Here is a 26,156-nt window from a genome sequence, read left to right as displayed (position 1 = left end):
GTCCGTTGCAACGCACGGGCATTTTGCTAGTATATATATATACCTCTTGTAAGCCGACGTATGGCATTGTAATATCATTCCGAAATACTGAAGATATTTTGTTCGCTGATGCCCATGATTTTTTCTCTTCTGATTTAGGAGAATTTTCCACGTAAAATCTCGTGTCTCCTGTGATTGATCTATTATGTTAATCGTTTATGTTGCCAAAGGGGGAAAAACAAAGTCAGGCTTGGAAGTCACATGCTATACATCGTATCCTTTCACCAGAACACAACAACGTTACGGCTGGAACAAAATTGAATCGATTGATTCTCGTTTCATATCTATTTGAACAAACCCCATAAGGTCAGAAAACAAGACTTGATGATTCATTATCCAAGATTTGAGTTCTCAAACAAAGGAGTATCGATTCTCGAATCTCGATAAGCTACTAGGGCCAATCCCCTAAAAAAACTGTGTGGTGTTCCTAGTTAAAAATTACTACTCAACAGATTGCTAAAGCCTTTCGTAGAAAAGAAGTGTAGCTTCCGCTGCCAAAACTTCATCCTCCGAAACATGTGACACATGATCATCTGAGACATAAAGCCACTGCTTGCTAGAACTTGCAAGAGATTGCACTGATTCATTAGAATAAGAATTTGGTTTTACACTCCGGTAAGCTGCATAATGCCCGCCTCCACATATACCGTAGTGTTCCACAACAGATTTGAGACCATATAGCTTGTCTGTCAATGATGATGAAGGCAAGAACCTACTATCTGTATCTCTATTCCCCTAAAAAGGACAAGGGGGCATATGAAGTGATCACATGATCTTAATTGTATAAAAAGTTGATCAGGAATCCCATCATCATCCAAACAAAAACTACGAAATATATCGTTGAAAGTAGATTTACATACCACGTAATATGAGTGTCCAGGTCTGTTTATTGATTCATCCTCAGGAGGATGACTTGATGAGTCCCCATCAGTGGCAGAAGATAACATATTCACAGGCATCTCCAAATTCAGCTGTCGCCACAGATGGAGAGCATGCTGGCCATGTCTTTGCATGTTCATTGCTGAAGGCCTAGGCCCCTGTCCAGGGGTTAATGCACCTCCAGCAAATGGGGAAAGATCAAGAAGTAAAGGAAAGAAAATATGTCCCTGCAATTAAAGTACAGGTCATCTGGAATATAGTTTATTATATGGAGTGATAAAGCAACAATGTTGCAAATGTTATGTGTGCTTACTCCTCGCTTAACTAATTCACCGTTTAGACCAACAGAAGCGCGTAGCAAATGAATACACAAGATCTGGAAGATGGCATTAAATCAGGTTTCATAACATAGTGATACATGATTCCAATTCTGTTACAAAAGGGAAAAAAACAGTTGTACCTTTGGGAAATGAGTGATAGCCAACTGCTTTGTTGCTTGAGAAGATATCGAACATGGCATTTCCTCTGGGCTAAATATATGCCTGCAACTACATGTGTCATAGTTGACGCAGGTGCGCAGTTTGCTAATTTTTTCCTGGCAGAGATTGAATATAGGGTATCAGGTTGAACAGTGAAACAGGTATATGTGTATAGCTTCATAACAATATATAGTAGTACCAAATTTTCAGTGCAATGATGGAACAAAAAAACATCAAAGATAAATAAGTACCTCATCAACTTCGGATTTACAAGACAGATATTTGGCAGCAACATTGTGCCAACACCGATCACAACGATAGTTGTCAAGATGCTCCAACATCGTAAAGTGCTCTAGGCAATCCACCAAACTACATCCATTGATCTAAATGCCACACCATAAGACAGGCATAAGGGAAACAAACATTAAGAATAGTGCAGGAACCAAAACTAGCCATTACTGAATCCTGAATTAATGAAACTTAGGAAGGTTCACTTGCACATACAATATCTCCATTTATATCAGCCACAGGTGAGAGAGGTAAGCAGCAGAAATTTTCAAAGTCCAATGACAGCTGTGAAAAACAATAACAATGAGAATGGAAAATCAACAGCTGTGATAAAAAGAACTATGCACGCTTTCAACAAACTGCAGAGAGCATGCAACACACAACCAAAACATGTTTAGATTGGTCACATCAATATGCAGATTTATCATCATAACATCTTCCATAATACCATACCTATAATGGCATATATAGTAATGTATAGATAGATAAAATAATTGTCAAGGTTGTGTTTTGGAGGTTGTCAGTGTCCAAAGCAACACGCCTTTAGTAAAAGTAGAGGAGAGGATATATTAATCATTAAAACATTAGGAGCATAGTTAACAGCTACAAAATTAGGGGCGTAGGTGTCTACCACAGATGAACAATTTCTGCAAGATAATATGCTGCCAATAGTCCCATCAAAGGGACCAAATAGGTTTTGTTTCCAGCGCTTGCATTCAGGCTGGTTACCTTCCCTTTGCTTGTATACTTTGGAATGAAACAGGGTGATGTCTGCCAGAGAACTCCTATATGGTACATAACAATGGGAAAATTCATCCCTCAGTGAGGTCAAAAGATGATGAAAGGCCTCCGAAGCATCCTATGATGGTTAAATAGATCTCATTATGTATGGACATATAATTCAATCTAAATTTTAAAGAGGAAATATACAGAAGTAAACATCATGCCTGCTGTCTTGTCAAATTGAAGTGGCTGACATAGAAACTCAAAGCATCCATTACTTTGTGTGGACTCAATTCAGTCCTTCCATCTCGAACTATGCTCAAGTCTACAGCATATAACCAAAGTTTATAAAGTAGTAGTAGAAATTTTATGAGTAACCAACTAAAAGAGGTTTTACAAGTATATAGCGAGAAACTTGAAAATTGGGAGCATTGTGTCTGCTTTCTTAAGAAAAATAACACAGAAGTTCAAAAGACTTTGTTTTATATTTCATATTGAAGGAAGAAACTGAGAAGTGTGATGTGGAGCAAGAACATCCAATTCATTTACCAACCATTTTTTTTTAATCATCAATTCATTTACCAACCATTGCAATGACATGACACAATGTTCAGCAATTAATGTAAATAGATCCATAAATGTCAAAACTGCATTAGAGTTTACACTGTAAAAAAGAACTGAGGTCAATATTACATTATGTAAAGATGCCACCACTGCTGGGTAATTCCTGAGACCAGTAGGGTCACAGGAGCCAACAATTTATTTTTTGTTCAAGCCATTTACTATACAGACAATTACAGACAAATAAAGAAAAAGCTTAGATGTTTGCTAAGCATTGATTGCAGACCATCTTCTTCCAAAGGTGCATCTTAGAAAGAGCAAACGGTGTTACCTTTTATAAGAGAACATAGAGCAAAAATAAGAGGCATTCCTTCGGACCTTTCCTCAGGTAGCACATCGCTGCTTTCGAGCAAATTATCTAGAGAGGAAACAAAACCATCACAGCTAGCAAGTGCCTGTCAAACAAACATTCTCCAGCTTAGCATTTTAACTCCAGATGGCAACACTCTTACACATAAAGAACACCGCCGTAGTATTACGGATCACTCAATAGACAACAAGAGATACCTGAAGTACAACATTAAGAAAGCAATTGTTCCCAAGATTTTTCAGGCCTCCAGTGTAATATAGCCTCTCCGAGTCCGGAGACAACCTCTTCTGGGAAACCCATGGCATCACCAAACCGCTCTGCACAGCTTTGCACAACCCAGCAACTCCTATTGCCAGGCCAGCTGCTGCTGCTGCAAGGCTATAATGATACCACCCTTCACCAAGCGACACCAGTAGATTGCCACGCTCAAATTTCCCCATGGCTCAAACTTATCCTAAAATTATCCTGATCCCCCCACACTGTCCGTTTTGCATGAAACAGAATCAGTACTGGGACACCTAAAATTGTCTGCACCAGGTACCTTTACCTTTGCCTCCTGAATCACTACAAATAATCTGCATTGGATGTAATTATTATTCAGGACTGATGCAGCAACTTATACTAAAAGTAAACTTAGAGATCTAGAAGAGAAGCTAGGGTTAATGCAGATTCCATTAGGTGGGAAAGAGGATGTGGCTGCGCAACGGATGGATGGATGCTCACCGGGCGACGATGCAGCGGAAACAGCATGTCGGCGGCGGCGGGGGGGCGGGGGGGGCTACTCGCCGGGGAGAGATCGGCGCGGCGGGCGAATTCGCGCGGGACGAGACGAGACGAGACGCCGAGGAGACCGGGAAATCTAGTCGAGGCAGGCACGGTGATTCTCGCTTGGACTTGTTTGACTTCGGCACAACTAACTAGGGATGGACGCATACGAATCTATCTGCTAATAATACTTGTTCTAAAATATAAAAACTTTTAAACGATTACACAACCATCAAAAATTGGGTAAAAGTTGATGAAAATAGCTCTCATGGGTTTAAATGAGAAAGTAGGTGAAGATATTAAATGAGAATGGGTACATGAACAGATCCAGCGTGAAGGCTGTGCAGGGCTCCAGCCCCCCTATACATTGGATCCCTGTAAGGGAGAGCGGAGAGGAAGGAAAGAAAAAGAGAGGGATTGGAGAAAAAAAAAACTAGCCCACTAAAACTTTACATCTTAGATCAACTCATAAATAGATATGATTAGTTAAGATGAGAGAGCATATGATCTTATTTTGATTACTAGAAGCCACTGTATTTAGGACAGAGCGAGTAACGAATACTTGTTGATAAAAATAAACATGTTAGAATGGAAAAAAAAACAATTGCCCTTCATTAATTGTCCGTCATCTTTTCTTTTATACTTATAAGTTATATACTTATAAGTTATAAGTTAAATTTTGTATTTTAAAACTTAAATTTTAAATTGATTTTGAGGTTTTCTCATCTTAATTTATTTTTAAGTATTTGTTTTTAAATAACTAATAACATATATATAAGTTTTACTCATTAATTATTTTAATTGTTACTATGTGGTGCTTATGCTGGTTTGATGGTTGATCTCCAAAAATCATACAAATAGTGCACAGATAAAGGTTGATCTAAAAAGGTTCAAGTGGTAGTACTCCACTTCCAAAGGATGGCATATGCACCGGACTTAGTTTGAGGAACATGGTCATTGACATATAGACTCCACTGTCTATATGATCCGCATATCAGTTACATAGTTCCTCTAACTTCTACGTCAGTTCCATCTGCACCACATAGCCGCATAGGTGTACAAACACAGATATTGAGTTAACTTGGAATCCCACAAGCCAAATCCGAAGCTAGCTAAATGTAATATAAGAACACTGACAATGGATTTCAAGGTTTACATAAGTAACATCCTCGCATCAAATGGTATTTGCAATAAGAAAAATACGACCTCGCAATATTTTTTTAACCAAACTGTATCAAGGAAAATTTTCACCTATGTCAGAGAACTAGTAATATCTACTTCTCTAGCCACTTGTCAGATTTTACAAAGTTGAACTTTTTAACTCGTTATGGACCGTTTTCCAGGTACATCACTCCATTTTGCTCTTTAGGGGGCACGTCTTCTTTTGATCTGAGAGGTGTGGAAGCAAGGTTCTTGATTATGGAAGCATAAAGATCAAAATCAGCTTTGTACTTGCAGCAGCTAGCCTCGATCCACTTCTCAGCGAGGCTTGTGGCCACGCTGTCTTGGCTGTCCCTCTCATGCTCTTCGATTGCTGGCCTTATCTCATCATACAGACCATCGATTTCAGCAGCAGCCTGCTTCTTCATTTCCTGACATTTGGTTTGGAAAAGGTCATAAACATTGTAAAGCATAAGCTTCTTGGAGCAGTACTCAAGCGCATGGAGTTAATGTAGTTCTTTACCTCGCAAAACAATATTTCTTCCCGTGCCACATCTGATGCTAACCGATCACAGATATCTGCAACATTCAGTTGCTTGGGCATACCACGTTTAGCTTTTCCACCACGAAGTGCGGGTCTACGTTTCACCACAACCAACTTTGTATGGTGGTTGTCCTGAGGAGCACTTTGATTCTGAAGGTTTGCAATCTCATGCGTTGAGTTTTGCGGAGCATCTTCAGAATATTGTGCACCATATTCAGTTGACCCATTCTGAGTAAAATCAACTCCCATTGGAATAGCATTGAGTGGTTCAATAGTCATGGGTGTGAATTCATTTGAGCTTGCAGCCAATGGTTCGACAATCATTGGTGTGAATTCATTTGAACTCGCAATCGATGGTTCAACAATCATTGGTGTGAATTCATTTGAACTTGCAACCGTGAGATTCTCGGTACTCAGAACTGTGTTGCTATTGCTGCCCTGTGTATTTGGCTCACCTTTTATTAAGAGGATGTCTTTTGGAATGCTGGTAGGTTCATCATCAGCAGAATCATAAAGGGGAACATTCTCAACAGAAAACCTGACATTTAAGATGAAAAGCATTTGCTGCTTAACTGGTGCTCAGATTCATTGCATCCATCGTTTTAATAAATACTCCCCCCGTTCAAAAATATTTGTCGTTTAGGACAAGATTTGGTCAAAAAATTTAAATTCCAACCGTCAATAATTTCTTAAATGCTTAGTTTAAATAGAAAGCAAATGGTATACACAAATTTTCCTCAAAAAGTACAATCATAATATGATAAACTTATTAGATTTTAGAAATTGATTCCAACATAAAATTGGTTGTTGGAATTTTAAATGTTTGACCAAATCTTGTCTGAAACAATAAATATTTGACCGGAGCCCGGAGGAAGTATAAGTTTTATTTGAAAGGATAAGGACCTGGACAACAAAAATATAACTATTTTTAACCAACTAGTATCTTCTTCTATGAAGCAAGAAAATGGCAGGAGTATTAATATGCTAACATGCTGAGTCATGGTTTTTTTTTCCTATTTACCTTATTAGAAAGTTTCTACGTCATAAATTTTTTTAGCCCTCCCTAGATTCATATGAATGCTAATGAATAATTGAATATAAACACATATGAAATATATACATTGATTCGTTGACGAATCTAGGTATAGCCAAAACATCTTATAATATGAAACTGAGAAACAACTAGCAGAAGTAACCACATATAAACAAGATTAGTAAGCAAATTGGCTGGGCATGTACGAACACAATCCTACCTGTCATCATCATCTTCCCACAGGTATGTAGCCTCCTAAAACATGACAAACAATGTAGCATGCATTAGATAAGTGATGGAAATTCCAGATATTAACATAGAAAGGAAGGCAAAAATGACAATAAACACTGGAAAGGTAACCAATTTGTAACTGTGTAAATAATCATGACGAAGCGGCTGCAACATGTAGCCTGCAGCACTCATAGCTAGAATAGGATATCCCAAGAAATAAAAAGACAATACAAAAGAATTATGCCAGCCCATGTTTGTAGTTATAGTAGGGTTGTTTTCAGGTTACAAGACATATAACACATTCAAACTGTAACTTTTACCTGGAAGCCACGTGATTTAGCCCCAAGAAATCCAGAACAGCTGCTAGCTCCACAAAGGCACCGCACCATTGCACCACCAAACCACTCAAAGTTGTAGTCATAGGATAGTTCTGTTCCAATTGGAATGTCTTGTTTCGCAAAAATGCCAACTCTTACTTCCCCAAGAACATTCCATTTCCTTGTCTCACAGTTTGGTTGGCTGCATGCTTCGATAACACGCTATCAGATTTAACCACAATATGGGAAAGACAAATATTTGCCACAAGACTTACCACGAATGGTTGATGAATCTTGCCAAACTCCCCTTCTTTGTTGCATCAATAGATTCATCAGCATTGAGGTAGATAATATAGGCATCCGTTAAACCTAACAGGGCACAACAACCAAATGTTACTGCTAGCCAAAATGTAACATCGTGCAAACATCAGGGGAAGAAAGCATCAACAGACCCTGAGTTTCATATGCTTGAGATCTCCGCTTGGCTTCCTTCCATGATATTACTTCTCCACAATATTCAATAACAAATTGTCCAGCCTAAACACCATTCAAAAAAATTACTAGAGCATACGGAAAAAATCTACTTCACCCCCTGAACTATCAGGGTTAGTCTACTTAACTCCCTAATGTATGAAATTGGATATTCCACCCCTCGAAGTACAAAAACCAGATCAAATAACCCCCTGAAGTGGTTTTGTAGATGCTTTTGCCATGTAGATGCTGACGTGGTAACGCTATTGCTTGCATGGCACAAAGATTGACCCATTAAACCTAAGTTCAACCAAATGTTTCTTTTCACTCATTAATCAACAATCATAAAAGTCACATATTATCACTAATGTTTATCATTCTCAAGCTAGTTCACTTGTGGAAAAAAAATACTGAATTGGCTACCACCATGTCACTGCCCCCTCCATACTCCACATGCCCAAAACCACCTTGATGTCATCATGTACTCAACAAAACCACCTATAAAACCACTCTAGGGGGTATTTGAACTGGTTTCCTACTCAGAAGATGGAATATCCAGTTTCATATATTAGGGGATTAAGTAGACCAACCCTAATAGTTCGGGGGGTGAAGTAGACTTTTTCCAAAGCATACTCGTTTGAATATTTTTAACAATACTAGCAGAACAAACATCAAGATAAATTTTGTCACCATGATATTGTCATCAGCCAAAAGGCCCCATCCACGCCCTTCAGTTTTTACCAGCCTTGTCCTAGCATATTGACATTTTTGAAACCGCTGACAACATAAAAAATTTATTCAATTCAAAAATAACTAGTATCATTGAACTGTAAAGCACTCCAGATGCTATTCAGTCTCCCTAGCAAATTAGTAAAGCTATATATTTAAAATTATGGTATTCGATCAGCCTATAAATTTTGTAAAACCATATACTAGAAAATATGGTACATCATGTATAAGAAACCGGTTTATATTCAGTCTCCCCATAAAATAAAATCTTACAACTAAGAACCAGCACGCCATATTGAAGTTGTGGTACATATATAATAAACAGGATTACATTCAATCCAGAAAGCAGAATCATGTGCATATCCTTTTTCTCCCCTTCTTGTCTAGCAACTAAGCTCGCGACAACTAGAGTAATCATAACAACAAATGTACCGATACTCGATCAGATTTGCAACGGCTGCACTAAATACTCACAAACAACTTTAACCAACCAACCTGGTTTTTGCAATACACACCACAGCGGCAATATCCAGGCGTGCACTCTGTGCTGGTCAAGACATTCAAGCACCCATCTCCACACGCGCTGTCCGGATCCAGCAGGTTATACTGGCACTCACAAACAGCGATGTCCTCCTCTTTCTGCCTCTTGTGCCTCCAAAACAGCAGGTGCAGGGTAAACAGAAAAAAAAAAGTAAGAAAGATTTGCACCACCCCCATCGTTTTTTCATGTCAGCCCGTGAAAAAAAAAAAAAACCCCAAAACTGGCAGACGACTCACCTCCTGTGCAAGAAATCGTTGGTCTCGATGTGGATGTACAGCGGTGGCTCCATGCTCTCTTCCTCCTGCGGAAGGGGAAGAGCCCCGAGGCGAAGCTCAGCACACGGAATTTCAGGAGCTCACGAAACGCGTAGTGAAAAAAAGCAGCAGAAGGATAACCATTAACAACGCCCCGCTCTTGAGCCTGGGAGGGAGGGAGGGAGGGCGCGGCGGCGGCGGCGGCGGCTAAAGGGAAGGGTCTCACCCCCGCCACCACCGAGGGAGGAGGGCGTGGTCGCCGGCCGGAGGAGGCCTGGCTCCCGCGGCGGAGCTGAGTCGTCGGCCGGCCCAGCCGGAGGAGGAGCGGAAACGAGAGACGGAGTCGGGTCGGGTCGGGTCGGATCGGATCGCGCGTTGGCGAAAAGCCTGGGTGCACGTGGACGGCCGCGCTCCGCCGGATGGTCAGGATCGGACGGCCAGGATGAGAGAGATCGGCGGGGTCTCCGTGTTGGGCCAGGCCGGGAGTAACCTGGATGGACGGCATGAGCTGATTTCGGGCTGTAGGGCCCCACTTGGCAGCGTCTATTTAATCTCCATTTTTTTTCTTAAAAACGGTGTTTATTTTACGGCATGTGTCAGCATCCTCAAGAGCTCTTTTATCCCATCATCTATCCTAAAAGTAGATGATAAAGAGTAAAAATAGTGCTCCAACAGAACATCTATTTCATTCTCTATTTTTAGATGTCATGTATATCAGGAGAGAGAACTCTATCATCTAAAACTCAATTGTCCTCACTTTGACTACTATAAAATATAAAACAAATGCATGGTAGTTACATGTATCAATAAAATATAATAGACTATGCTCTAATATGGATGATCTGTTGGAGCACACAAATATATAGAGGTGAAACTATTTTAGATGACCATCCAAATTAAGATATAACCAAATTCAGATGAGCTGTTAGGGATGCTCTTACAAATAGTAAATTTCAGAAAATACATGTATTTTGATCAAACTGTCGTGAAACTATACAGCTTTAAAGTGCTGTATCATCAAGCCATAGGTTTAATACTAAATTTATCAAAATAAAAGTTACTTATCTAAACCTAAATATCACAAAACTAAAAAATAGTATGAAAATTATCACAAAACTACTGTCCCTCTTATTGTATAATACTTATTATTTTGGACAAAACACATACTTTAAAAAATAACCCATATATATCAACAAACATATAGTTCAATATTAATCATATATATATTGATGTAAAATATTTTAAAAATTATTTATAGCCAGTGTTCTAAAATTTCAATTTTAGACTTATCTAATACAATAAGTATTATGAAATTGAATGGAGTAGTTTTTATAGTTTAAATCTATATCAATACTCTTATATTGGAGATATACACGTGGTGATTTTGCAATTAAGTTAGATCTGTTTGATGATAATATTGTTATTAAATATATTACTTTTATATATGATCTTAAATAATATCTTTGTAATAAACTATCATTCAGCACTACTGCTATACGTATGACAATTTTTGTACTATGAAATATTTCTTTCTTAATTGGGCCTTAGGGTACATGAGCTCCATTATATTTCTCTTATGTCCTTCGCGCCATCACGGTGAAAGATCGGATGAAAAGATTGTACATATATAGTGTTTTTCTTTTAATATTAAACCATGGTACACTTTCTTAAGTACACCGTTATATTTTTACAATAATTTAATTAAAATGTACTAGCACGTAATTTTATGAAACGTTAGCATGATGTAGCGTTGTTGTTTCTGCGGGGAGCATGACGAAAACAATCTCGGCCATGCAGGAGCTCGACATGCCAGTACGGGCACTGTATCCGTCACGTGTTTTCGCGTCAAGTAGCGCGTCATCATTCATTCCACTGCACCCGCATGTATGGTCACTCCCACTCAGGCTGTGTTCCGGGCATTTTTCAAAACACTATCTATTGACTTGTTATACTAAAATTTAACTATTATATAAAACTTTCTCCAAAAGAGTGTATATTGGACTTGTCGTATCAATGACTAAACATATCTTATCAAATCTGGCAAATCATCCTCTCACACAACAAGATTGTTATTTATGGGTCTCACATGGTTGGGTCACAAACTATCCTCCCGGCTGTTAGGATTTGAAAAGTTTATTGGAGTGCACATCAATTTAAAAATATAATTTCTTTTTGCAAGAATGGCCAAGTTAAGATTTACATAGTTAAATTTTAACCATTTTGTTTGAAATGCTCTAAGCAGAGAACAAAGATTACATGAGTTTCTATAATTATTTAATGATACAAAATGATAAATTAGCTACTATTAAGATAAACATATATTTTAAAATATAAGATAATAAAATTTTTACATAAAATAGTTCAAAGAATATGTGAGCAAAAGGTTAAGAAAAGCAAAGAATAATAGTGTAAAAGAACACTGCCTCAGAGCAGCAGACCCAAAAGCCAAAAAAAAAAGGATTATTTCGTTTCATATCACTGTAAATATAGCTATTCGAAAAAATGCTACTATAATTTACGTATTCGGATAAGTGTCACCGTAATTTTTTCAAATTAAATTCATGCTACTGCCGTGACTTTTTCCTATCACTTGTATAAAGCGAAGAGTACTGCTTTTGCGTCATCAACTTCTTGCGATCGCGACTCTTCTCTGGGCCGACTTGCCTTTATTTCCTCCTCCTGACTTCTTTCTAGACGGTCAAACCGCAGGAGTAACCACATCAGTAGCAAATGTCTCTGCTTTTTGTCTCCTGCTTCAGAACAATCCAACAGCAATCGCCATGGACACGCGCGGACAAGATTTGCTTTTGCTCGGGCGCGTGGTCTTCTCGGAGTCACCGCTGATCATCCTTCATCCATCCCCAGATCCTTCGTGGCCAAGCGATCGATCGGCGGGGGAGATGAGTGCCCAGGTGCCCTCCTCCGTCTTGTCGTAAGCCGGTTTCGCTTCGTCCTCGCTCGCTGTAAGCAAAAGCGATTAAGCAATCAAGAAATGATTTGCTGTTGCTTACTCGAATTTGGCTTCTTCGACCGTGTGCCGAGCTGGAGCTTCGTGCTTTGTTGTCTTGCTGATCATGGTGGGGGGGGAGGGTGTTTGGTATGTTGGTTGGCTTTCTTGGGTTTCGAGGTCGAGGAAGAAGAGTATAAATTGGGGGTGTGCATGCGTGCATGGGGTCAGACTGCTGCAGAAAGCGAGCTAGTGTGGTGGCGATGGCGTTGTCGGAGCCGGAGCTCGCGGCGGAGACGGAGGCGATCGTGTCGGCGCTCACCCACGTCGTCGCGTACGGAGGTGGACCGCCGCTGGGGGAGGAGCAATCAGCCGGGGTGACGAGGACGGGGACGGGGACGGTGCCGTGGCGGGTAGACGCCAGGGAGGCGGTGACGGCGCGGAGGGGGATTGCGGCTGCGGCAGCGCCGGCGAGGAAGTACAGGGGAGTCAGGCGGCGGCCGTGGGGGAAGTGGGCGGCGGAGATCAGGGACCCGCACAGGGCGGCGCGGGTGTGGCTTGGCACCTTCGCCACCGCCGAGGACGCGGCGCGCGCCTACGACGCCGCGGCGCTCCGGTTCCGCGGCGGCCGCGCCAAGCTCAACTTCCCCGAGGACGCCGCGGCGGCGGCCGCGCGGCGCGCCACGGACGCCGCGATCGCGGCGGTGGCGGCGTCGTCGGCGCCCGCCGCGCTGCTGGAGTCGCAGTCGCAGCCGGGCGACGCCGCGGACTACCTCGAGTACTCCAGGATCCTGGCTGCGCCGGAGCCGCCGCCGCCGCCGGGCTCCGTCGTCGCGGACGGGTTCCTGGGCGGCGACGGGAACGGCCGCTTCCTGCGCTCGTGGAGCATTGGGACGTCGCCGTCGTCGTCGTGCTCGGGCGGCGGATCGATCGCCGCCGGTGGTGGCGCCACCCCTGGTCCTCTGTTTCTTGGCGGGAACTGGTGGGAGCAGGGCAGTGACAGTACGTATAACGGCTTTCTAGACTGAAGGATTCATTAGCAACATTTGAAGAAGGAAGCGAAGGATTCAAGACTTAGCATATTCTTTTTTAGAGTAATTCGTTTCTCCTTTCTAGGATATAAATACCTATTCTAAATATAATTATATAGTATGTGTAAAAGCAAATTTCTGCACTAGTGTTTATATCTTAGTATCTTATTACCCTAGTCCACGTTACCCCAACCAAAAACAGGCCCTTCACTGACTTTAATGAGGGCATTCTAGACCATTCATCATAATCCTTAATCCTCGAAAACCCCAAAAATAGCTATATTATATTTTTATGACCAGCTGAGTAGTAAATTAAAAGAATAATCTTGTCAGATAAGTCATGTTAAAACCAACACTATATGTCTCAAAATTATACTATGATAAGACCATTGCTATCGAGAAGAAGTTGGGTGAGCACAGTAGCAATAACAATGTTAATACCATCTTCTCTAAATCTAGGTCGTGCCCGATGGGGAGGGTGGTGCAACTAGAGCTGGAAGTAGGGGAGGGAGGATGGTGTTAGATCTCCAAATAAGTAACACTTTCTTGTCTTTTTAAAAATACAAAGAAGAAAATTGAAAAAAAATGTGAAGAATAAAAAGAAAAAATATTGCCCAATGCATCTGTCATGCGCTTGGCTCGTACTCTCGTAGGCCATACCAAACAATGGAACATAAAAAAGAACTGGTCTAGTGGGGATGAATCTATACAAGTGCACACGAGCTTCCTTGGGCTCGGCGTGTGCCTCCATTTCGGCACGCCAGCCGTAGATACCATTTGAGGCCCCTTTTAAATCACAGGAATAAAAAAACGAAGAATATAGCATTCTGACAGGAATATAAGCGTAAAACAGAGGATTACAGAACATAGGAAAAACGTAGAAATGACCGTTTGATTGGACCATGAGAAAAACACAGAAATTTGAGAAGAAATAAAGACTCAAAGGATATTTTCCATGAGGTTCAACCTCTTATTAAATTTCCTCTAAAACTTATGTAGGAAGAGGCATTCCATAGAAATTTCATAAGATTTTATAGGGTTCATTCCTTTGGTTCAAAGGGCTTGGTAGAAAAAATTTCTATAGGAATGAAATCCCTTAAAATTCCTATGAATTTCCTTTGAATCAAAGGGGCTGAGTTGGCAGCGCACCGGCTTTGCTCCCTGGTATGGGACTAAGTGGCTGTTTGGATCCAGAGACTTTTTTAGTCACTCGTCACATCGGATGTTTGGACGTTAATTAGAAATATTAAATATAGACCGATAACAAAACTAATTACATAAATAAATGCTATTTCATTAGACAAATTTTTTAAGCCTAATTAAGCCATGATTAGCAAATGTTTACTATAGCATCACATTCGCTAATCATGGACTAATTAGGCTCAATAGATCATCTCGCAAAATAGTCCAGAATATGAGATGGGTTTTATTAATAGTCTATATTTAATACTTTTAATTAATGTCAAACATTCGATACGATAGAGGCTTAAAAAAAAGGTGAGAGAAACCAAACCCCCCCTAAACCGCACCAGCGAACTACTGAATGGCCAATGGCCCATTCATCCCTGACCCTCCTCTGCTGGACTGTGCTGTGCAGCAAACCAAATAACCAATTTGGAATTTATAATAAGTTGTCCGTGTATAGCGAGAGTTATCTTTTTGTCTTCTTCTTCTTGAGTCAAAATTTAAAATTTCCATGTTTAGATTTAGAGCTGTTTTTAGGGTTTTTCTTATCCTATTTGATTTTTTCAATCTTTATTTTTAGATCTATAATAACACATATACAACTTTTATTCCCTAAATAATTTTTCATGTGTAAATACGCCGTTTGCCTTTTTTTCATGAAAAAAAGACAAATAATGATGTGCCTCTTGATTGGCCTAATTGTCATCTACAACGAGCTGGTTCAGCTTTCAGACTCCAGTGACCACCATGAACACTCTTCTTGTTTCGTCCTCCCTTGTCATGACTTCACGAACTCTACTGTCATCTTTGGTTGGAATCCTGGTCACTAATATAAAGTACTCTATTAATAGCTATAGCAGCTTGGATAATGTCATCGATAGGGATGCTCGTGCGTCAATTATAATTTAACTAAATAAATTAGTTTTAATTTTAAAGTAAAACTTAGTTTATTTTATTAAAAGTTAACCTAAATTATCTGTAAATCGATTACGGACATCCTTAGTCATCAGTAATCAAAGCTGTGGAAGTACCACGGATGGTACTTCATATAGCTACTAGTAGCAGTACATGTTGCCCGATCTAGCGGTATTGATTTCGACCAGGTACGCACGTTCAAGATTTTCTGTAGGGCCTGTTTCTATTCAGTATTAGTAATTCTGTCTCCATCTAAAATATAAGATTTCAAGTTCTTTAAATAGATATTAAGGCTAGAAAAATACTATGATACCTCAAAATAAATGAAAAATACATGGAGGCGAATAGTAGGCGAGGTAAAATAGAAAAATCTCAAATAAGAAATGATTAACGTGATAAAAAGTTTTTTTAAATAATGTCATACAAGCTTTTATTTTACTACAAGATTCCAAAGTGATTATATTTTAAACAAGGGAGCAGTAGTACTATCGTGCACCATTTTAGGGACCGTTAAGTTAAATATAGAGTATGATTACACTGCGAAATACCGTTCAAACAATAGAATAGTTAATTATCTATTTATGTATGTCTTCATTAAATATCAGGTTCATCGGGATTTCGTTAGGTATTTTTTCTGTAGATATATTCACGCACCACATATACACACATGTATATATGCGGATAATATGATAGGACAGGCACTCTCGTGCAATCTTTTTGCCTCAGGACTAGGCTGTTTAACTTATGTTAATCTGTCTGGTTTGGTTCAGTCACAGGTAGGGTGGTAATGATTCTAAACTTTTGGTCTTAAAATTTAAGGATTGAATTTAAAATAAATTAAAAATAAAATTATATAAAATTTTAAGAATTAAATAAGATTATGAAAAAACTTAAAAAACCTTGCCCATTACCACTCCCACTCCTAGGCACAGGGGAGGATGCTGAGGCTGTGCCAATGTTGATGTTTTCTTATCTACACCTATCATCGATGGCTGGCTGTACGTAGTAGGTGTCTCAGATTCGTAGTAACAAACCAAACGTTATTTTAAAAAAGAGAATTTTACAGTCCTGGAATAGTAGGTATCAAGAGGTAAAAAATATTTAGATAATTTTCTCGGTAACGGTAAAATTGCTTTTCTAATAAATCATGAACGCGATCGAACAAAAATTGGAGGCGTACATGTTTGATTTATTCTGATTCGTAGCAACGCTAAACACAGTAGCTTCCATCGACAGCGGATAACAACTCCTGTTTCTAAATTCTAATCATATCCGAACAGCAACCTAATCTCCTGCGAAGGGCGTTGACCCGATCTGGAACGGACGGCCCAGATCAACCCCCCCCCCCCCCCCCCCCCCCCCCCCCCCCCCGCGCGGGATGCGCGCTCGGCGATTCCGACCCGGCCGGACCGGACCAGATTCCCCCGACCGAGGCGGACAGGACACGACCGGACCGGGCGAACGTGCCGGGCCCGGACTCCCAAACCGGGCCCCTGTCGGGCTCGGCTCCGGTCTTCTCAACCACCACCACGGCCGCCGCCTCCACCCCGGCCCCAAACAAACCCTATCCACCTCCGCCTCCCCCTCCCCCCACCTATATCACCACCCACCCCCCCTCCCCTCCCCTCCCCCTCCCATCGACGGCGAGAGCGAGCTCATCTCGACGACACACCGGAAGCGAGAGCGGAAGCGGAAGGCAGTTTTCGAGGGCGATGGATCGGTACCAGAGGGTGGAGAAGCCGCGGGAGGAGGCGGCCATCGGCGCCAACGAGATCCGCATCACCGCGCAGGGCCGCACCCGCAACTACATCACCTACGCACTCGCGCTGCTCCAGGTCGCCGCCCCGCTCCGCCCTCTTCCTTCTTCTTCTTCTCCTTCTTCTCGACGCCGGGATAGCTAGGGTTTAGTACCGGGTTCAGTACTCTCGCCGCGTGCGTGCGTGCTGGCGGGCGGGCGAAGAATCTTGGACGCGTCGTTGCTCTCCGGTGTGGCTGGGGCCTCTAGGATGCAGATTGACCTTTTGTTTTGGGTGCAATTAGGCTCTGTCGCGCTGCGTTGGTGGATGCTACTGCTAACTATACTAGCTTTAAGCTTTAGGCGTTGGTTGGGTTACTGTTTAGTTGCTATCTACGATGTGATTGTTTTAGGAAGTACTAAGCTTTTGCTGTTAAGATTTTTGCGGTTTATCGTTGTTGATGATGATTGATGAGTGGGGCTTGTGCCTAGAATATTACAATTGCCTGTACTGCTGCCTACTTAAAGTAGGTTTCTGGGGGCTAAAGGGCTAAAGGACTAAAGGTAGTTATATGATATTATTTTGCACTAATTATTACTGTTTTTTACATATGTGAATATGTTAGTTATCCACTGTTCAATATGACACAGTAATCATAGGAGATCTGACTGTAGCAGTTTGTTTTTATCAGCCCCATCTTCTCACTTTTGGTTATGCTTATAAGCCAAAATTTGAATTTTTCAACCTTAAATTTGGAGTAGATTTTGGAGTTTTTTTATCGTAGTTTATTTTTCGGCCTTGGCTTTCAGATCACTAAGAACAAGTATATCAAAGTTTTTATTCACAAATTATTTCTTGTTTGTAAATATGCCGTTTGACCTTTTTTCTGAAAAAGCCAAACAATCACCCCCTATATATGTCATTCTCTTTGAATTTGGAACGACAATTTCGAAAATAACCATGTTTTCGAATTAGTCATGATAACTTTCTAGTTCCTCATCTGTTACAGGACAATGCAACGGATGAAATTGTTATCAAAGCTATGGGAAGGGCAATCAACAAAACGGTTGCCATTGTGGAGCTTCTTAAGGTAAAATTACAATTCGGTAATATGACCAGATAATATTGGATATCCCATTGCTGTTAAACTATTGTTTGCTAATCCATGCTCTCACTAAACAGAGAAGGATTGTCGGCCTTCATCAGAATACATCTATTGAATCAATTGACATAACTGACACTTGGGAACCATTAGAAGAAGGGCTCAATACGTAAGGAGCGCATAATCTTTTTCCCACAAACTTATATTTTGGAAAGGTTTGATGTGTTTGACATGATTCTTTGTTGTTACGACAGTCTTGAGACTACCCGCCATGTTTCATTGATTACTATTACATTGTCGAAGAAGGAGCTGGATACATCATCTCCAGGGTTAGTTGGATTCTGCACTTTCTTTCCCCCTTCGACTTATCTAAAAAAATGCAGAAGGGTTGTAGTTTGATATGACTACTATTGGTAGCTCAATTATCTTATAATATGGGATAGGTAGAATTCTTGCCAGGAACTGCTCATTTAAAATTCATTGAATTACATATCTTTTTATCTTGACTAGATTGCCTCATTTTACTGCTTGTACTAATTGTTTAAGCAACTACATGCTAACAAATTCAAACATAAACCCCAGTCTGTTTCTTTTCTATATGCTCATGCTATATTTATCTCTTCATGAAATATATCTGTGACATGACTGTTTTGTGTAGTTACCAGCCACCGATACCAGCTGATCAGGTAAGGCCACCAACTGATTTTGATCAGGAGGCAGAGGCCGTGCCAAGTGGTCGTGGAAGAGGACGTGGGCGCCGTGGAAGGGGCAGGGGAAGAGGTAAATAACTGCTTATGCACATGATTGTAAAATTTATATCCCTGCAAATTATGAGTGGTCTTGGTGTTGATTTATGCTACCTCTTTCCATTTTGGATGAATGCGATTCAGGGTTCAGCAATGAAGAGTATGATGATGAACATGGAGAATCAGAAGCCCCACAGGGATATCGTGGCAGAGGACGAGGAAGGGGTAGGCGTGGATCCTTTGGACCTGGCAGGGGTTATGCAATGGAAGAGGCTGGTGGATATGAAGATGGGGAGCCTAATGCGCCTCCTGCACAAGGACATGGTATGTTAACTTTACCTAGCAAATAGTACATTATAAAATATATTGTTGATCTTAGTCCCACAGTTAGTGGATTTTTGAGTGGTTGACTGATAACATTGGTTCAAAGACTTAATTTTGTCTAACTCTCTAAGGTGATATATGAATTCAAGGTTGTTTGTCAGATGTAGAATCAGTGATCAGTAGTAATATCACCTTGAATTTATGACTCACACAACTGTCCTGCTTAGGCTTTTGAAGAAGTAACATTAAAAATTTGCACGTATTATGTTTTGCAGTTCATTGTTCTTATATTGCTCTGTATATTCCTTGACTGCAGAAGGTGGCAGAGGAAGGGGTCGTGGCCGAGGCCGTGGACGTGGCCGTGGTGGAGGCCGTGGACGTGGACCTCCTCCTCCTCAAGAGTAGATTGATGGCTTGTTGACTATCAAATGCAATGACTGCTCTTATTAGATTAATGTTATCTTCCGCTGTAACTTAATCTGTTTAGGTTTATATTCAAAAGTTGACATAGTGACTCCAGTGTGGGGGATGCGGCTAGTTATGATTTTGTAGCTAGGTTATTCTTCCATTTGCTTTTTTCTCAGTGCTGTTACCATTCCAATTGTGCATTGTAGCATCCTTTTAGTGTGTTTGTCCTCAAACCTAGCTCAGAAGATTCATTTATTATGATGTTGGAAGATGGCACAGCTTTTTTTCTATGAATGTGCAAATCGTATTGAGCTACCTTTTGAATCGAATATGGAGACGGTGTTGCTCCTTTTTACTCAAAATTCTCGTGCGTTCGCCTAGTTCGAAATGGGCAGGCATGTGGCATGTTTCTTAGTTGATTCCGACTGTTTATCACATAATCTTTGAGATTGTCAAACGACGTACTTCTGTTCTGCTAGTTTCATGTTATGATAGTTATTGAGTGATTTGTAGTTTAGGCAACTTTTTTATTTACATCGTTTTACTCTGTACTGCCTCAATGCCAATCAATTTCGTCATGGTTAGTATGATCATCTCAAATAACTTTTTAATTGCAGGCCATATATTCTCTAAATATTCTAAAAAAAAGGGCCTAAAAAAGAAGTTGAGTTGGTGGTCCAAACTAAAAAAAGGATTTGGTTCAAGCTTAAAGGAAAAGAGTAAAATTACCTGGTCCAAAATGTGATGCAAAGTAAAGGCAATAAAAGGCGATCCAAACTGCAACTCACTCGTATCCGTTTTATATTATAAGTCTTTCTGGCTTTATCTAAATTCATATAGATACTAATAAATTTAGACAATACTAGAAAGACTTACGTTACGAAACGTAAATCCCAGACTGCCAATGAATTTGTTAAATAGTTGGAAACACATAAACGGAGCAAATTATACTTATGAACCTATGCGGCGCGTGTGAACCTATGATGAAACAAGACCTATCGTGCCAATGAATTAGTCGAATAGAGTTGGAAACACATAAATTGAGTAAATTGCATGTATGAACTTGTGTGGCGTATGTGAACCTACGATGAAACAAGACCTGTCGTTCTCCACATGTATGTTTTTCAAATAGCTAAATGGTGTATATATTTTTAAAAAAATATATAAAAAAATTGCTTTAAAACTCATATTAATATATTTTAAATGTTTTTATAGCTAATACTTAATCCTATACTTTTATCTAAACATATCTTAGGAACACACATGAGGACACCGATAAGGATAGGATGCTACTTAGACACACGAGGAGTACACCGATAAACACATTAACTCATCAAAAGAAGCGTGTGTACCAGTTTAGCCTTGGGTAGTATGCACCACGGAACTAGATTTTTTTTCCTCAAACTGCTCAACAGATTGCACCTACAGTGTACCGTCAGTGTGATTTAAAATTACTGTGTTTTCACATGCTATAGTTTAGCTTCTCCAAAAACACATTCCATTCATAACATGGGTTTAGCTCTTGTATTTACGGTTGTTCGACGTTCGACGGTCCATCTTATTTTAAACAGATTATATTAATATTTTATTGTCATTTGATGATAAAAGATGAATATTGCTTCATGTGTGACCATTGATTAATTTTTCTATAAATCTTTTAAGTAAGATGAACATTCGAACGATGGACACCGGAATCTACAAAATGCAATTAATTTGAGACGGAGGCAGTAGCTTCGAATCAAATTGGATCCAAATATGTAACACGGACCATACTGGGCCGGGCATGTCAGATGGGCTAGAGATACACGTCGTTCTTTTTTTTTTCTTTTCTTTCCACTTTCGGTAAACTTCTCCAAATTTGGTGCCGCAAAAACTCCCCCCACCACAAATCCGCCGAATTTACTCGAATCCGAAAAACCCTTCCCCTTCCCCTTCCCCTTCCCGGCCTCATCCCCACCACACCGGCGGTCGGCCACCTCCTCCTCCTCCGACGGCTACGGCGATGGATCTCTCCGCCGTGCACGCCGCCCTCTCCGACGGGTCGTACGCCGCCGTCGCCCTGCTCTGCGACGACCTCTTCCTCGAGGTAAAACCCGATCCCGCGGTTCCCTCCCATGTCCCCCTGACGCGAGGCCGCTCATCTGACAACTCTTGGGGTCCCTTTCCCCCCGCGTGCTGCGCGCAGGCCGCGTCCCGGGGCGCCGCCACCGACGACTGGCCCTACGCCGTGCACCTCCTCGCCCACCTCTACCTCAGCGACCTGTAACGCGATCTGCTCCCTCTCCCTCTCCTTCGTCGCTTTTACCCGGTTTGGGGCTAGGGCTTGCGCGGTGGTTAATTTGGTTTGTGTTACGCGCGCGCGAGCAGGAACAGCGCGAGGTTTCTGTGGAAGTCGACGCCGCAGGAGGCCAAGGACGCGCGGCCGGAGCTTGCCGCCGTCTGGAGGATCGGGCAGTGCCTGTGGAACCGCGATTACGCGGGCGTCTACACGGCTGCGCAGGGGTTCGAGTGGGGCCCTCAAATCGCTGATTTCGTGTCTGCCTTCCTAGGTATTGCTCGTGTTTATGATGGAAATGTGGAATACTAAAGTAATTTTGGTTACTAGAATGGATTGCACATGCTTTGGTGGAGTTGTGAAAATTCTGTACTACAATTTGGATTGGGAGGCGAAGATGTGCATATGTAGTTCACTGAGTTTACCGTGAAAACAATTTATCTGTACAGTTGAGCTGAAGTTATCATTGGTGGAATGCTGTTAGTACAATTTTGTGCTGTGTGGTTAAGATATTTTATATTGGAACAGGTGCTTCCTAAAGATTGATTTGTTCAATGGGTTTATGCTGTTTCCGTAGCGAGGATAGTGATTTTAACTTTTGGGACTTCTCATAATAGATTGTTTGATTCCCTAAAAGTTTCACTTTTGTTCCTATTTACTTATTGAAAACAATACAACATGAAGATACAATGGTAGATGCACAGAGGATGTGCTTTAACCCAGGCTTCAATCAAAATAAGCACTTTGTACTTATCATTTATTTCAGTGAAACTGCAGAATGTATTAATGTAATATCCATATGATGCATTTGCTCTTTTTAGATAAACGATTGCTAAAATTTATGTCAGCAGTCATTGATGTGACACAAAAGTGGAATTAGACTTAGAGAAGTTCAGTTCTTTTTATGAAGTGCTTACTGTGCCATTTTCCATAAAAATGTGGCATGCAGCGTAACAGCATGATGATTATTTCCCTTTTGATTGTTTAATCAATTGGTCTTGTAGTATAATTTTAGTATTAGGAAATAGTATAGAACTTGCAAGTTTATTCTTTAATTGGTTAACTTGGATATTCAATATTGTTTTCTGATGCCACAGAAAGCTACAGAAAGAGGATATTCCAGCTGTTGACTTCTGCATATTCCACAATCAGCGTTGCAGATGTGGCTCACTTCATGGGGATGAATGAGGAGGATGCTACTAACTGTATGTATTCTGAAGCTATCTTGTTATAGTAGTGAGTTTATTTAATGTTCTAAGATGTCATGACATCTCTTTGTTTCTTTTTGAGGCAAAATGACATGTCTTTGCTTTAAGCTGCAGTATAGACTACAGAAAATTCTGACATGGTTAATTTGTTGTTTATTTGTCTGTATTCTGTAAGTTCCACTTTTAGGGTAGACTGCATTCTTTTCAGCTTCGCATAGCATTTCTTATTCATAAATTACATTGTTGCATTCAGTACTGAGCATTGGGGAAATGCCACCAATCATGTGTCCTCAAAGAGCCATACTTTCCTCTTTTGCGATAAATACTATAGAGATATGCATGTTTTGGACCAAACGATTTTTTTCATATGTCATGCTACTTCATCAAAATATTATTTTACATGATACTATAACTGTCCCAAAATATGAGCATTTCTAGCTACGAGAACTTGTCCCGATCATGGTTAAAAGCTATATTTTGGGGTAGAGGGAGTAGGTAGCAGGACTACTATTCCTGTATCAATCCATCTTCTGTTTAAGCATTAGTTTCCCAAAGTAGAGTCTAGGAACATTTCCTTCATACAACATGCCATCTGTGTTGTTCACTTCAATCTGGATTGAGCATTTTACATTGATTTTTTGTAACTAGCCCATATAATGTGTCAATGTTTCTGTTGTGTTCAAGACTCGATTGTGTCAAAATGAAACATACTATAGTGTGCATGAATTTTAGTTTGTTTTGATCTTTGTTACAATAATGGTCTGTATGGTTATATCCGCATCTACTTGGTTACCCCTATACTGGTTGTGTACTGTCGTGGAACATAAAGTCAGTGCTACTTTTGGACACAACCAACTACTAACTTATGTCCACATTTTACTATGTCCATCTAGCGAATGCATTCTTTTTCCTTTCTAATTAGTAAAATTTTCCATTAGTGATTTATTCGACATATTGACAGTCATGTTTGGTGGTCAGTATGCATCAGTGCTTGTGTATCCTTTTTTTATGGATATAACTGTATAACTTACTTGATATATTGGGGGCAAGCTACCCTCTACTTGAAGCATTATTCTTCAAATTTTACATATGCTATTGCGTTTGGCCTTCTGCGTGATATTTACCTTCTTCTGAAGCTGTTGACAAATAATTGTCTTGATAATCAATGCAGATGCCATGCAAAACGGTTGGAGCTTGGATGCATCAGCTAAGATGCTTACTGTCGTAAAACCAAAGGTTAAGACTAACCAGAAGCTTGATGCAAGCAAACTGCAGCGATTAACTGAGTGTGTCTTCCACCTGGAGCACTAATGTCCTGTATTACAGGCATCCCCTGTGACTCTTAAGCAGCCTAGTTATCACATGATAGCATGATGCCAAACCTCAGGTTACATTTTGGCCGGAAATTAGAGTTAGTTCAGTGTTGAATTTGCATCTGCAAGTGATTTCTGGTTAGCGATCTTTGCCCTTTTTTTACTGGTTGCTTGTTGATATGTTGGTGGTCCTTGCCAGACTTGCACTGAGGTAAATGACAATGTGCTTAGTTTCTTCAACTCATAAGTTAACATTCTGATTTTGAAGTATGAGTTGAAAATTGTTTCTGTTCGAAAGAGTCCTTGAGGAGCCTACTTCTGGCGTTTATGCTCATGTTCGTAGAACAGCTGCCAATTTTGCGTATGTATTGTCGGGATTTTAATGAGATTTTTATCCTAGACGAATGGTCAATAACTTGGTTACACGCGTGAACAATACCTGTAGTTGTAATGCGTACATTGCAGCAGCATACCGTATGCTTAGTATCATTGTTGGTATGTAATGGATTTTCTTTGGCTAGTATTATTCTGTGAAGTTATGCTGAGGGAGGCCTCCTTACACTAGCAACTTTTCTAAGGCAGTGTTCATTTCGGCTTATTTGGAAGGAGCTACTCCCTTTTTTTTTTTCCCGTTGAACAGTGCAAGATGTGGAAAAGCTCTTCTTGCTTATATAACTCTGGCTATTGCTTTCTCTACTTTTAGACATAACAGAGGATCTTCTTAACCACAAGTTCTTGGCCGTCCCTAAATTTATGTGCATGGAGTGCATGTATCATCTAGATTTATGAACTCTCAAAATATATTTTTGGGTCCTCGAACTTGTCTGGTGTGTTATATAGGTCCAAATGGGTTTTGATCCACTCCATTCGCTGACGTGGCATGCCATGGTGGCGTCTATGTGTTGATGGGGTCATGTGAGATTACATATCAGTATCTCTCTCCTCCTTATTCTGGTCTCCCCTTTCTCGATTCCTCCACTGTGGAACCCATACAGCCCCATCAACACGTAGGCGCCACCGTGTTATGCCACATTTGGAACCCGTTTGGACCTATATGACACACTAGATAAATTCGGGGACTCAAAAATACATTTTGAGAGTTTAAGGACTTAGATGACACATGCACACAAGTTTAGCGATCGCTGGTGCATTTCACTCAATAAAAAAACCCCTGAAGAAATAAGAGTAAAATTTCATGTACCGACTCCTAAATGTTATGTTCTCCATCTTGGAAATTTGTATCCTGCACAACAAGCACTGCCGATTGGATCATGTGAGTGCCATTTACACCAACTGTTTAATGGGCATGTGATGATTAATTGGTAGACATGGCGCTTAGTTTCAATTCATAAGTTAACATCCATATTTTGAAGTACGAGTTGAAAATTGTTTCTGTTCGACGGAAAGTCACCGTTAATGTTGTTCTTCATTATATATGGATCATACTGGTTGCCTTTGTGTACGGTTCGTTTCTATCTTGCAAGGAAGAATTTCGTTTTTTCAGAACTGTTACATTGTATTGTACCCACTCTTGTAATATCGAAGTGGTCAAAATAATGGGGAGCTTAATCTTTTGAAATT

The 26,156-nt window shown here is 40.5% G+C and overlaps 5 protein-coding genes across 5 annotated transcripts; 3 read left to right on the top strand and 2 right to left on the bottom strand.

Annotated features, from left to right (window-relative positions):
- Positions 1-234: 234 nt before the first annotated feature.
- LOC102716314 (ubiquitin carboxyl-terminal hydrolase 27) lies at positions 235-4,271 on the bottom strand. The gene is made up of 11 exons (XM_006653334.3): positions 4,063-4,271; positions 3,537-3,914; positions 3,301-3,424; positions 2,633-2,733; positions 2,317-2,544; positions 1,902-1,970; positions 1,649-1,780; positions 1,379-1,513; positions 1,232-1,294; positions 900-1,145; positions 235-774 (listed from the first exon to the last, which is right to left on the bottom strand). Exons 2-11 carry the CDS (start codon positions 3,777-3,779, stop codon positions 496-498), a joined length of 1,620 nt encoding a protein of 539 aa, XP_006653397.2. The 5' UTR covers positions 3,780-3,914; positions 4,063-4,271; the 3' UTR covers positions 235-495.
- A 990-nt stretch (positions 4,272-5,261) lies between these two features.
- On the bottom strand, positions 5,262-9,705 carry LOC102710485 (histone-lysine N-methyltransferase ASHH1). The gene is made up of 10 exons (XM_006652229.3): positions 9,527-9,705; positions 9,368-9,432; positions 9,086-9,242; positions 8,552-8,638; positions 7,843-7,927; positions 7,666-7,759; positions 7,394-7,592; positions 7,063-7,097; positions 5,789-6,347; positions 5,262-5,696 (listed from the first exon to the last, which is right to left on the bottom strand). The coding sequence occupies exons 1-10, from the start codon at positions 9,527-9,529 to the stop codon at positions 5,430-5,432; spliced, it is 1,551 nt and encodes a 516-aa protein (XP_006652292.1). The 5' UTR covers positions 9,530-9,705; the 3' UTR covers positions 5,262-5,429.
- A 2,791-nt stretch (positions 9,706-12,496) lies between these two features.
- Positions 12,497-13,499, top strand: LOC121054311 (ethylene-responsive transcription factor ERF115-like). The gene has a single exon (XM_040523765.1). The coding sequence runs from the start codon at positions 12,554-12,556 to the stop codon at positions 13,358-13,360; it is 807 nt and encodes a 268-aa protein (XP_040379699.1). The 5' UTR covers positions 12,497-12,553; the 3' UTR covers positions 13,361-13,499.
- A 3,588-nt stretch (positions 13,500-17,087) lies between these two features.
- LOC102710198 (ribonuclease P protein subunit p25-like protein) lies at positions 17,088-20,106 on the top strand. Its single transcript, XM_006652228.3, has 7 exons — positions 17,088-17,298; positions 18,209-18,289; positions 18,382-18,470; positions 18,556-18,630; positions 18,960-19,081; positions 19,192-19,371; positions 19,688-20,106. The coding sequence occupies exons 1-7, from the start codon at positions 17,176-17,178 to the stop codon at positions 19,774-19,776; spliced, it is 759 nt and encodes a 252-aa protein (XP_006652291.1). The 5' UTR covers positions 17,088-17,175; the 3' UTR covers positions 19,777-20,106.
- Positions 20,107-21,649: 1,543 nt separating this feature from the next.
- Positions 21,650-25,155, top strand: LOC102709918 (COP9 signalosome complex subunit 8). Its single transcript, XM_006652227.3, has 5 exons — positions 21,650-21,865; positions 21,965-22,041; positions 22,147-22,328; positions 23,152-23,259; positions 24,434-25,155. Exons 1-5 carry the CDS (start codon positions 21,782-21,784, stop codon positions 24,571-24,573), a joined length of 591 nt encoding a protein of 196 aa, XP_006652290.1. The 5' UTR covers positions 21,650-21,781; the 3' UTR covers positions 24,574-25,155.
- The last annotated feature ends 1,001 nt before the right edge of the window (positions 25,156-26,156 follow it).

The sequence above is a fragment of the Oryza brachyantha genome, chromosome 4, assembly GCF_000231095.2.
Source record: "Oryza brachyantha chromosome 4, ObraRS2, whole genome shotgun sequence".
Lineage (NCBI taxonomy): Eukaryota > Viridiplantae > Streptophyta > Magnoliopsida > Poales > Poaceae > Oryza > Oryza brachyantha.
This window is presented reverse-complemented; position numbering and strand designations above follow the sequence as displayed.